The 13,411-nt window shown below is 32.1% G+C and overlaps 1 protein-coding gene across 3 annotated transcripts; it reads left to right on the top strand.

The window, feature by feature from the left end:
* Positions 1-583: 583 nt before the first annotated feature.
* Positions 584-8,901, top strand: LOC111894596 (exocyst complex component SEC10b). 3 transcript variants are annotated; one of them, XM_052765217.1, is made up of 25 exons: positions 585-770; positions 1,765-1,839; positions 1,950-2,192; positions 2,292-2,366; positions 3,216-3,317; positions 3,409-3,459; positions 3,531-3,636; positions 3,762-3,881; positions 3,966-4,057; positions 4,129-4,294; positions 4,376-4,452; positions 4,551-4,649; positions 4,735-4,825; positions 5,940-6,025; positions 6,191-6,364; positions 6,444-6,497; positions 6,578-6,706; positions 6,806-6,898; positions 7,243-7,389; positions 7,611-7,708; positions 7,790-7,874; positions 7,954-8,012; positions 8,113-8,211; positions 8,314-8,397; positions 8,681-8,901. In XM_052765217.1, the coding sequence occupies exons 2-25, from the start codon at positions 1,765-1,767 to the stop codon at positions 8,754-8,756; spliced, it is 2,481 nt and encodes an 826-aa protein (XP_052621177.1). In that variant the 5' UTR covers positions 585-770; the 3' UTR covers positions 8,757-8,901. The 3 variants fall into 3 exon arrangements, 2 of the variants coding, with proteins under 2 accessions (XP_052621177.1, XP_052621178.1); XM_052765218.1 differs by having other exon boundaries at positions 587-736; XR_008225024.1 differs by lacking the exons at positions 8,113-8,211; positions 8,314-8,397; positions 8,681-8,901 and having other exon boundaries at positions 584-770; positions 6,810-6,898; positions 7,954-8,005.
* Positions 8,902-13,411: the final 4,510 nt, after the last annotated feature.

Below are 13,411 nucleotides of genomic sequence, written 5' to 3'. Positions count from 1 at the left end.
CAATATACTTTAGGGTGTAATATATGCACTTTTGCACGAGCTTAGGTATAATGGACGAGACTGCTCAAGAATTATCAACTAGTATACTTTGACGATGCTATGGGTGCAACGATCATTCTTCAAGTGTTGAACAACGACTATTTTTGACCCATGAATAAAGTGTGAGAGTAGCGTTGACCATTTTTCTGGAAGGACTTGGATCTACGTAGAATCCCATTTATGTGGGTCGCGCCAGTAAGGTTGGAAAGGAGTCACTTTGATCTCGGTTGTGATAACATTCAAGAAGTTTGGTTCAATCAGTGGAGCAATTGTATGATAGATTTGATTGTTTAAATTGAAAACATTTCTTGGAAAATGTTTATGGATGAGATGTTTATTAATATGGACCGGCCAACCAGAAAACGAATCCAAATTTATTTCCGAAACGGTCCATTCCGAAAAAATGATTATTTTACAAAAAATAATTTAAAAATGGATTTTTTTTTTTAAAACATACAAAAAAATGGTTTGTTACTCGACTTTCCTTTATTTTTACTTTCATAAAAGGAAATCAAATATCCACCGCTGTCACCGCAGGTCGAGAGGGCAATAAGGTCATTACGCTTACCGCTTTCTTCATTGTAGTCTTCGCGGTCAGGCTCCGTCTACTGTTCTTCAATCTGTTTTCTGCACCCGGTCGATCTAATATTTCAACTTAAGAACACGAAGAAGAAGGATTTCTTTCAGGAAGATCAAAGTAGGAGTCTGTGCTTAACTTGATCTCCAACGAGGTTTATTGTTTATAGCCAATCTCTTTATCGAACCATTAATCCCCTCATTCGATGTAATTCAATCATATTGTAAGATTTTGCTAGGGTTTTTCTATGATTCTATCTGGTTTTAATTTAAAATGGAGAAGTAGCTTCATGCCCAGAGAGATCTACTAATATTTGAAATGGCGACTTCAAAAATTGAAATTGAGGTGGAATTGGGTGATAGTTATGTTAGTGAATTTCAGTTTTAAGATATCGATTTTACAATCTCGAGGCTTACTGAAATTTCTGTAGTAGTATGGAATTTTACGATTATTTAGTATGATCTGGTTAAATATTGCAATTAGGTTCAATTTAAATTCTTAGGTAATGCCTGGGGAGTTTGTTCACTAGTGGTTTTTCTTTATACTAGTCAATAACGGGTCTAATGTGCTTAAATTCGAAATGGAAGTAGCTCTATGACCATCGAGATCTGCTAATATGTGAACCTGTAACTTTATGAATTATGATTGAAATTGTGGTGGAATTGGGTGAGAGTTTTGTTATTTGCTTTCAGTTTTGAGAAATGAATTTAACAGTATTTAAAGTATCCGAAGTTTGTTTACTAGAATGGGATCTTACGATTATTTAGGATGATCTGGGTACAGCTTTTCAATTAGGCCCAGTTTAACTTTGCCTGTCATCCCATTCCAGTATGTGCGTTCAATACCAGCTAATAACAATTCTGTCAGTTTGAATATGAAATGGAGACATAGCTTCATGACCAATGATATGAGAAACTTAAACTTTATATTTCGGTGATTATCTCATTTTAAATTGTAGCTTCAAGATATGGATTCATACAATCTTGGAAGTTACTGAATTTGTTTACTAGAATGAGATTTTATGATTATCTAGGATGATCTGGTTAAAACGTTATCTTATATTCTAATTGTGACATGACATCAATGTAAAGTTCATCATGATAAATTTACAAAAGGCTAAAGGGAGTATGCATGTTTCTTTCTTTCAGATGAAAGAGATTAGAGATGGAACAAAAAGTAACAAAATATCTCAACCACTTGTTTTAGACATAGAAGACTTCAAGGTAAAGCTTCACAATCTTATGTTTTTGTGTGCATGGTATCTAATCGGTGCATGTATTACAGTTTTTTATACTCAACGCCATTGCTACCTTGTCCTATTTGTTTTGTGAAGGGCGACTTCTCTTTCGATGCTTTATTTGGAAACTTAGTAAATGAGCTTCTGCCATCTTTCCAAGAAGAAGATGCTGACTCATTAGAAGCAAATGGTAATATTAATGGGAATGATGCTTTGCCTAATGGAAGGGCAGGGCAAGGTCAAGGGCAAGGGCAATTGACTCCTTTATTTCCAGAAGTAGATGCTTTATTGTCAATGTTCAAGAATTCCTGTTCGCAGTTAGTCGAAATTCGGAAACAGGTATATATTGATTGCATAACATTATTTTTATTTTGTTTTGTTGCATTTATGCACTAAGCAATTTAATCTCCTCAACACATTTTTGTATGTTTGTTAAAGGTTGATGGAAAACTATTTAATCTCAAAAAAGATGTTTCTGCACAAGACTCTAAACATAGGAAGACGCTTGGTGAGGTAAATCATTAATCTCATTTTCTGAATGTTTACTTCAGTATTTATGTGCTTTTCATAAGTTAAAAAGTATCTTTGAGTGACCAGATAAGGTTTTATTACGGATTTAATAGTCTGGAAGTTGAAATTTTCATCAATAGATTGGCCTCAACAAATTTCTGGAACTTTTTAGGTTGGATTTGTTTTTTAACTGGGTTAATGTCACTAAATTGTATCAGAGTTTCAACTTTGTTCCACCCAGGTACCTCGAACTTTATTTGAAGAGGTTTTACCACTCAAGTTTTGGTTTTGTTTCATTTATCTGAAACTTCAGTTCATAATTTTGTTGTTCCATTCCTGAACCCTATGAACTTTGTAAACCAAGTTCACCTTCTACATGTAGTTACAGTAAACCATATTTGAAATAGTTTCTTCTTTTTCTAATGCCACATATTTCTAATCAAAACCCACATAAGTTTATTTATGTCACTATTTTTAATAAAGACAACTATCTAAAACAATACTAATAGTTTTAACAAAAAAGTATTAAAACTGCATGATTTTTTTGACACTGGGTGGAACAATACCTAGGTGGAACAACCATGAAACTTGGTTACTATTCGACATACATTAATCCAATTCTAAAACATCCTCCACATGCAGATCATGTTTCTCTATAGATCTGCTTACAACCTGGAGATCATTTTACTAGTATATTTAACAGATGTTAATAATTGAACTCATGCAACCTGAAATTTCAATTGTATTCTCATATTTATTTTCATACACATGAAAGTTTTGAATTAATGCTAGTTTGTTTGAACCTTTTGATTTATCTAAATTAGTAAGATTTTAACTAATTCCTATTTTCAGCTGGAGAAAGGTGTGGATGGGTTGTTTGATAGCTTTGCAAGATTGGATTCACGTATTTCTAGTGTTGGGCAGACTGCTGCTAAAATTGGGGATCATTTACAGGTGAAGTTTAAATGCTCTCCAATCATATTAATATATTAAAAAGCTGGTTGTGGTCTTTTTAAACTTAAACCTTTGTGCTCTTCAATTACAGAGTGCAGATTCCCAGAGAGAAACTGCCAGCCAAACTATGGAGCTCATAAAGGTACTTTTACTAGATTCAATACAACTTTTTTCTTGCAAGTATTTAACACCAGTGTTGATTCTGTTATGCAGTACCTAATGGAATTCAACAGTAGCCCAGGGGATCTGATGGAACTTTCTCCTCTATTCTCTGATGACAGCCGTGTTGCTGAGGCTGCTTCGATTGCACAAAAATTACGTAAGTAGACTTTATTATTATTTTTTTTCAAAAACCGACTAACTTGTAAATATCATTTTGATTTATTTGGATCTAAATATATCTTTTGAAGTGCACTTTTTTAAAACTTTGTTTGTTAATTTCAGGTTCATTTGCGGAGGAAGATATTGGAAGACAGGGTGTGACTATGCAATCTGTTCCAGGAAATGCAACTGCTAGTAGAGGACTGGAGGTTGCTGTTGGCAACCTTCAAGAATACTGCAATGGTAGCTACATTAACATTCGGTTTTTTCGCTTCTGGATGTATAGGTCTGTACTTTTTTAACTTACCATGGTGAATGTTTGTACAGAACTGGAGAACAGATTGTTGTCTAGGTTTGATACTGCATCTCAGAAAAGAGAATTGTCAACCATGGCAGAATGTGCAAAAATCCTATCTCAGGTACTTATATACGATTAAAACGATAAAAAAGAAAGTAGTTTTGGCTTACTGTGTGATTTTTTGATATACAGTTTAACAGAGGCACCAGTGCGATGCAACACTATGTGGGTTTAAGGCCAATGTTTGATGTGGAGGTGATGAATGCAGACACACGATTGGTTCTTGGTGACCAGGATTCCCTACCTAGTCCCAGTAATGTTGCCCGTGCACTCTCCTCTTTGTACAAAGAGATAATCGGTATGAATATGATGGATTTTTTTAATTAACATTTTCAAACTGTGTTTTCTCTATAATATTTAAATTATACTTGGCTTGCAGATACTGTCCGAAAAGAAGCAGCTACCATCACGGCTGTATTTCCTTCTCCAAATGATGTCATGTCAATTTTGGTACAGGTATTTGCAAAGAAAGAAAGAAAGAAACCACATATTTATGAATTTTGTTACTTTTATGACACACACTCACTTACTTACTTACTTACTTTATGATGTAGCGAGTAATGGAAGATCGGGTTCCTAAACTGTTGGAGAAACTGTTGGTGAAGCCATCTTTAGTGCATCCACCTCCGATGGGAGAAGGTGGTCTTTTGCTAGTAAGTTGCATGACTTGTTTGTGTAAATGGATGTCTGTTTGTTGGGTTTAGATTATTGAATTTGGGTTTTGTGGTTCCGTTTCAGTACCTGAGGATGTTGGCAGTGGGATATGAGAAGACACAGGAACTTGCCAAAGATCTACGCAGTGTGGGATGTGGTGACTTGGACATTGAAGGTACAAACAATCCTTTTAGATGATATTGCAATGACTTGAGGATTAAAGTTAGTTTTCTATTGTCAACATATTATATCAAATACCTATTTTGGTCCAATTGGAAAATATTCTTCACCACACATGTTAATATGTTATATGAATATGAAAGCAACACATAGAATAGAAGTAACATACATGAACCTTTGCATGCTTGATTATTAAGCAAGTAAAAGTTACGTGACCCATTCATAATTTCAAATAATCAATTGAAACATCACCACTTTATTTACAACAGCCAAAAGCCTACTAAGCCTCTCTCTATATCAATATGAGGTTTTCTTAGGCTAATACTAAACCAGATAAAATTCCCATTACACTTGTTTTCGACTTGACCAGCTATAAAAAGTCGGTAAACAACTGATCATTTATTTGCTTAAGAGTTAAGACTCACTTTCTGTAGATTTCTACTCAACATTTGGAATTAAAAAGTAATGGACATGAACAAGCCAAATTTCCACAAAATCAAAACTAAGATCAACATACAAAACAAATTTACTTTAGAACACAATACTGGCAACATGTTGGCCAATTTCACTCATCTCACTAAAATTATAATTTCACTTGTTGTAATCCTTGCTACAAGATTTGAATCCAAACTTTCATGAAAGATATCTTCACAATTTCACTGGTATCATCTCCTAGTTCTCAGTCTCTTTCCAGGCACAAACACACACCAAGAGAAAAAAAAAGTGTTGATCTTTCAGCCTAAAACTTCCTCCGTCTTTATACTCTGAAGAATAAACCCCTCATAATAATATGCTTTCAGAAGTCCTACTTCTAGGTCAGATCGATGTACACCTTTATGGTTACCTTTAACAATGGACAAGTTGTTATAATCTTCAGTAGCTTCCTGATGTTTTTGTGTGGCATGTAATTTGTTTTGCCACATGTATTGTATGTTTGGACTTATAGCTTTTGGGTATTTATATAATAGAGGAGGCAGATCATTTAATGATTTTGAGTCACATTGATAGAATATGTTAAAAGCTAGATAGAACAAGACAGCCCTGACATTTCATATAAAAGTCATATGGTTACTTTTAATGTCCTGATATACATTTTGTTATTGGTACAGGCCTAACAGAATCTCTATTCATTGATCACAAAGATATGTACATTGAATACGAGCAAGCTTCCTTAAGGCAACTCTACAAATCAAAGGTTTTTTTTTTTTTTTTTTTTTCTTACAAGACGCACTCATTTCTTCTCTCTCTCTCTCTCTCTATATATATATATATATATATATATATATATATATATATATATATATATATATATATATATATCTGTCTCCTGCTATACCTTGATGGATTATATCCCATACAGATGGAGGAACTGCTTTCTGAAAGCCAGCTATCGGGAGAGTCAACAGGATCAATTGGACGTTCAAAAGGTGCTTCAATATCATCATCCCACCAGCAAATATCTGTTACAGTTGTCACAGAGTTTGTGCGCTGGAACGAAGAGGCAATTTCCAGATGCACTTTGTTTTCACCTCAGGTAAAAGTAAAACAAAAACAAATTTTATTATGTATATATATGAATCTTACATTCCCTTTACTCAATTGTCTGTGTATAGCCTGGTAATCTTGCAACCAATGTGAAAACCGTCTTCACTTGCCTTCTAGACCAAGTAAGTTACAGATTTTATCTACTTCCCATCCTCATATGCATATAATGTAATTATGAATTAATTTCTTTTTTGTGGTGCAGGTGAGTCAGTATACAACAGAAGGGCTTGAAAGAGCCAGAGACGGCCTCACAGAGGCTGCAGCTTTGAGGGAGAGGTTTGTGTTAGGCACCAGTGTTAGCCGTAGAGTGGCTGCTGCTGCTGCTTCTGCTGTAAGCCTTTTTCAATATTCATACATCTTTTTTATTTTTATATTTATATTTAAAAAAAAAGTATTTGAAAGGAGATGAGAGTCATGAATTATGATGTAGGCAGAAGCTGCTGCTGCTGCTGGTGAAAGCAGTTTTAGATCTTTCATGGTTGCTGTACAGCGTTGTGGAAGCAGTGTGGCTATCGTTCAACAAGTATGTTGTTTGTTACTTTGGGTTTTCATTAATATATAGCATATCATAATTTCATTTCTTCCTATCACACCAAAAATCTACCCACTGGCACTTGTAGCAATGTCATTCAAATACAAATCATTTTTTTTTACAAGTACAATGATGTAATTGAAAAAAATGAAAGTAGGATGCAGATAAACAGATAAAAGCCCATTGATATTTCCTGCATTTAGCCCTTCCCTTTATTATATATATATATATATATATATATATATATATATATATATATATATATATATATATATATATATATATATGAATAGTCTGAATGGTTGTTTGATTGGAAAGTGTATGGTCTTTTTCAGTACTTTGCTAACTCAATTTCAAGGCTTCTGTTACCTGTGGATGGTGCACATGCTGCATCATGTGAAGAAATGGCAACAGCTATGTCCAGTGCAGAGGGCGCTGCCTATAAAGGCCTCCAACAGTGCATCGAGACAGTTATGGCCGAGGTTTGTTCTTGAAACTGGATTTCTATTATCTATCTATATATATATATATATATATATATATATATATATATATATATATATATATATATATATTCCATAAAAATATAATCTTTTAAAATTGAACTTATATATATATATATATATATATATATATATATATATATATATATATATATATATATATATATTTTTTTTTTTTTTTAAATCAAATATGGGTGTAGGTGGAACGATTGCTTTCAGCCGAACAAAAAGCAACCGATTATAAATCACCAGATGATGGCATTGTTCCTGATCATCGGCCTACAAATGCATGCATAAGGTTGACTGTGTTTGAATTTGCAATTCCTTTTGATATTATTATTTACGAAATCATCAACTTTTTTTTGGTTTTGTTTTTCAGAGTTGTGGCATACCTCTCTCGTGTGCTTGAAGCAGCATTCACTGCATTAGAAGGTCTTAACAAGCAAGCTTTCTTAACTGAATTGGTATGCCACATACACATTTCCTATAATTTAATTTTACCTGTCATGTATTAAGATTTAAGATGAACTTTTTTCAAAACAGGGGAACCGCTTGCACAAAGGCCTAAGTAATCACTGGCAGAAGTACACTTTCAATCCCAGGTAACTTCTTCTTCTTCTTCTTCTTCCAAATATTATCATTTTTTAATCCGAATCAAACAAAGGCTTGTTTTGACTTTCTGTTACGTTGTGGTGTCTGTAGTGGAGGACTAAGGCTGAAACGTGACATCACTGAATATGGGGATTTTGTACGAAGTTTCAATGCTCCTACAGTTGATGAAAAATTCGAATCACTAAGCATGTAAGCTGTTACATTATTTTATTGAATAATATGTATCATACCTTCTTTACTTACTGTGATTGCCTATTACTCATACATATATATTTCTTTTAAATCTCAAAGCATGGCAAACGTCTTCATTGTTGCTCCTGAAAGCTTATCGAGTCTGTTTGAAGGCACACCAAGCATACTTAAAGATGCTCAAAGGTAACGTATTGTATTTCTTAATCTAATTACATAAAGTAAGCTGAAATCGATTCACAAATTCGAGAGGATAATTTCTCTTAGAAATGCCATAAATTGTGAAATAGGAATTATGATTATACAGTACAAAAATTTACAATATATTTATATGAAGACAACCAATAAAATGGAACAAAGACATCCTAACAAGTTACAAATATTTATGCATGTAACATTTTCTAAACTTGCTATACATTGCTATTTCTGGCATTTACATTGTTGTTAAGTTCTTTAATTAATTGTTCAGGTTCATTCAGCTTAGAGAGGACTATAAAAGTGCAAAACTTGCAGCCAAACTCAGCTCCCTTTGGCCAACCTCTTAATCTAGTTGTTGTAGATTTTATTAGTATAAAATGCATTTACAAATTTGACTCTTGTGATTTTATATTATATGTTTATTATTATTGGAGTTTTGCACAACTACTTGTATATGGTAAAATTGGTTCCAGACACACATCCTTTTGTTTACCTCTTGCTGTGTGTGTATTATTTCTATAAATCTTACATTATTTCTTTACATAACACTTTCAAGTTGCAATTATGTACTTAATTTTTTTTTTCCTTTTATTTTTAATAATTCGAAGGTCGATGAAACATGTTATTTTGTCAGAATCCACAAACGTGGGTTAAGATCAAGTTTGTAGGGCTATTTTTGATGATAAGGACAAGGAGCCTATTTATCCCTTTCGGTTTTTGTTTTTGCACATACAAGGAAAAAAAACACTATGTTCCTATCTTTTTTGGTGGTATAAAGTTTTTCAACTTTTTGTCCTAATCAAATCCATTGCAAACACTGTATGTCGAAAGCAATACAATTTATTACGTCCTATAATGCCTTTTATAACAAACGAGCCGTACTCACATACATGGATATAACATGACAATGGGAGAGTAAAAAGCAAGCTCAAAACAAGAACATGAGAGTTCACGTGGCTTTAAAGAAATAATCTATGTTCACAATCACGATGGCGAATCGAGTTAAATAATTCTGATTATATATATATATATATATATATATATATATATATATATATATATATATATATATATATATATATATATATATATATATATATATATATATCAAAGTCAAAGCATACCATGAAACAATTAGCCTTCATAAATATGATGTGATGTCTACTGTTAGTTGGCTCCAAAGGTTAAAGGTTCTCTTCCTCAACTAAAGGTGCACAAGCACAACTGGTTTTGGTTATAATCGGTGGAGTGAAAATATTAAAAAAAAACCAGTTTTTTCGATTCGGTTATTATAGAAAAACTGGGGGAAAAAACCGATTTCAGTTATATATTAAAACCTATTTCAGTTTGAACCTAACCGTTTAAAAAACAAGCCCAACATGAAAAAAAGAAACAAAACGATTTTTGAAGCCTATTCTCTCCGATCCCATGTGAGAAATTTTGATGTTTGAGTGTGACATGACATGTAGTGATGACTTGATGTAACGTTGATTCGGAAAAAGACAATATCATTATCAGCAACATTTGTTTATGAAGTGTAAACTACTTGATAAAAGCCGATGGGATTATATGCACTTTTAATGGAAGAGACGTGACAAACATGAAGTTTCTTTTATAATATCTGGACTGGAGTACTCTTGTTGAAAGTTGGATGAAAAATCACTAATTCTTTGTTTTTTTTTTTGGTTACAAGCCCCTAACCATACACATTCCATGTGAAAAAAGTTTGGACATGTGACATATAGATAATAGATATGTAGTGAGGGAATGTCGCTTCGACAAAAAGAATGTGAAACAATGAAAGAAAGTGACTAGCAAATAACAAAAAGCCCTTAATGGTGCTCATTTCAGTTGTCGTTTTCTCTCATGGATTAGTGGAATTCATTCCGGGTCATAGATGATATATTATATAGAATAACGAGTTTTTATAGGATTACGTCTTATCGCCTTCTTTCTATTTAATCAAATACAAAAGTGCTTCTTTAATTCTGTAAGCGAACATGTGTACGCATATAATTCTATTAACAGATCCCTTAAGTTACAAATGCAATTATTCCAGGTTTAGCCACATATGCAATAAGGTAATAATGATGCACAAATTAAGGTTATAATTCTTGGTTTATAGTTCATAACATAACGAGGTCTTGAGGAATCAAAAAGGTTCGTTCCACGACATTGGTTACATAAGCTCTTTATTTAACTTAACCGTATCTTACTTTTATAACATTTTGTTTGATTTCTGTAATATGTAATGAGAGCAATCTACACTCATAATAATGCTTGCTTTTAGAATACAATTTGGACTTTTCTACTGTGGTTTCGTGCTTTATTTGATATCGTTATCGCTAGTTCTTGTTTTATTAGTCATTTCAAACATTTGTGATAGAAAACCGACCAAAAAAATAAATAATGATTTATTTAGTCATTGGGTACTAACAACTTATGATGGGTCTACATCTAAACTATTAGTCGGTTTCGAACAAATGTTATATAAATGATGCTAGTGAGAGTTTGGTACGATCAATATCACGAAAAGAATGCACCGGATCCCATTACATGTTAAAATGTTTTTATTTAATTTGTCTAAGATGTTATATCATACTTTCCATAGTTTTTGCATGTCATCTCGATGTCACGTTAGTTATTTCCTCGTATTTTTTCCTCTGCTACACTTTTTATCTAATATATGATCCCTCTTTCCAGTCACTTTTTTCCTTTTCAAATAAAAATAAAAACAATATTAACGTTCTATATAAAACTATTTAACAAATATAATTAAAATTGATACATTTAATTAAAAACAATATTAATTCGGGTTGGGATTGGAATTTCGGAACGGATTCAACAACGGTGAGAAGTTGGGTTGGGAAATTGGAAACGGATTGACATAAAATGCTTACATCCAGAGATAATGAAATTGGATGGGTGAAAAATAAGGTTTTCAAATTATGGTCGGTAGGGTGGTGGTGTTGAATCTAAAGCAAAAATAGTTCTATCATGAGTGTTGGAAGAGTTTGTGTTGTTTGGAGGGTTGTTTGAAGCCATTGGAGAAGAAATTGATTTGAAAGTAATAGAGTCCGTAGAAGGTCGTTAGTTTGGTATTTATAAGAGGTAAAAAGATATTTTGAATTAATAAAAAAATTTGATAGAGTGAAAGAGAGTTTATCCATAAAGAGAGTGTAAACAAGGGACACTATAGGGAGAGTTTTGGGACAACCTACCACATGCCACGAAGGCTAGGCTCATACACGGTGTTCTCATCTCCATAACCTATAACATGATAATCATTAAATCGTTGTGCGCACACGCGCACACACACAAATATATATATATATATATATATATATATATATATATATATATATATATATATATATATATATATATATATATATATATATATATATATATAGGTGGGTTCAATTGAGAAAATAAAAAAGATTGAAAATGGGGGAATCATTTTCAGCCACTCATTTAATCTAAGCATAAAAGACACGGTGACAAACTTGTAAATATCGTAATCTTCAATCTCAAATACGTAACTATAGAGAATTCGATAACTGTTCGTTCATCATCAAAATTTTTCTTCCAACCTTCAATAATCATCCAAATTTCTTCAACTAAACCGGAATTTCTTCGCTGTTCATGAAATTGGAATCGGAGTTCTGGACTCGCAGTCACAATCGACATTGAGGGACTTAGAATCGATAATCACAGGTTCCCAATCGGATTTTCGGAAATCAAAATCAAATTGAGAAATCGATCAGAGATAGGATGTCGCATCTTAAGTCGAAATTGGAAGTATATGATGATTTGGAATTTATAACTTGATGTTTTTAACATTTTTAAAATAGTTAACTTGTTTGCACTCAAACTGTTTGATGAAATGCATAAACTAAATTACCACGTTATATTCACATATGAATATGTTTTCTCACCTGAATCAGTATATGATTATTAAAAACACAAAACAAATATGCAAGTCTGTATGTTATTCATATGTGAATAACATATAAAAATTATATATATTTGTCAAAATACCTTCAATATTCATAAGTGAATATACCTTGTAATATATACTGTGTAATTTTCATAAGTAAATATATCATCTAATATTCACAAGTGAATATACTCTGTAATATTCACATGTGCTATACCATGTAATACTATGTAATATTCACATATGAAATATCATTTAATACTCATAAGTGAATATACCATCTAATATTTACAAGTGAATATACTATGTTAATATTCACAAGTGAATTCATCGTCCAATATTAAAATATGAATATACTATGTTTATTATATGCTATATTCATATATGAATGATACTTAAATTGTAAAAAAAAAATCATACTATTTATTCATAAGTGAATAACGAATGTACTGTAATAAAACATGATGCATTGTTATTCATTTATGAATAACGATAGCTGAAAATATAAAAAAAAATAATTTTTTTATTTTATCTAAAAACTATATCAATATGGATGTCTATTTGTAGAGAATAAAAAATCATGAATTTTGGTATATTTAAAGTCATTTTTTGATAAATATAGCTTATAAAAATTAAAAAAAAAACGAAAAAAAAACTATGTTTTTGTATATATTAAGGTAATGATTAGAATAGTTTAATGAAATATGTTATGTTGGAAAACACATGTGCATTCGTTTCCCATTTCCGCCGCTACGTTGGAGGCTTTTGCGGCGAAAATAAATGATTGGCTGAGAATGATTCCCCTATTCTCAACCTTTTTTTTTTCTCAATTGAACCCTCCCCTATATATATATATATATATTTGTGTGTGTGTGTGTGTGGGGGGGGGGGGGGGGGGGGGTACGTGATAAGACTAAAATGGTTTGAGAACACACAGATATGAACAATTTATTATTTTGGATATATGACTATAATTAAGGTGATAATTTTATAATTCTTAATACATTTAATGTTAATTTAAATTAATGATAATATGAGGTATTAAGGTAATTAATCATTACC

Source organism: Lactuca sativa, chromosome 7 (assembly GCF_002870075.4).
Source record: "Lactuca sativa cultivar Salinas chromosome 7, Lsat_Salinas_v11, whole genome shotgun sequence".
Classification (NCBI taxonomy): Eukaryota; Viridiplantae; Streptophyta; class Magnoliopsida; order Asterales; family Asteraceae; genus Lactuca; species Lactuca sativa.
The sequence above is the reverse complement of the archived record's forward strand: the minus strand, read 5'-3'. Positions and strand labels throughout refer to the sequence as shown.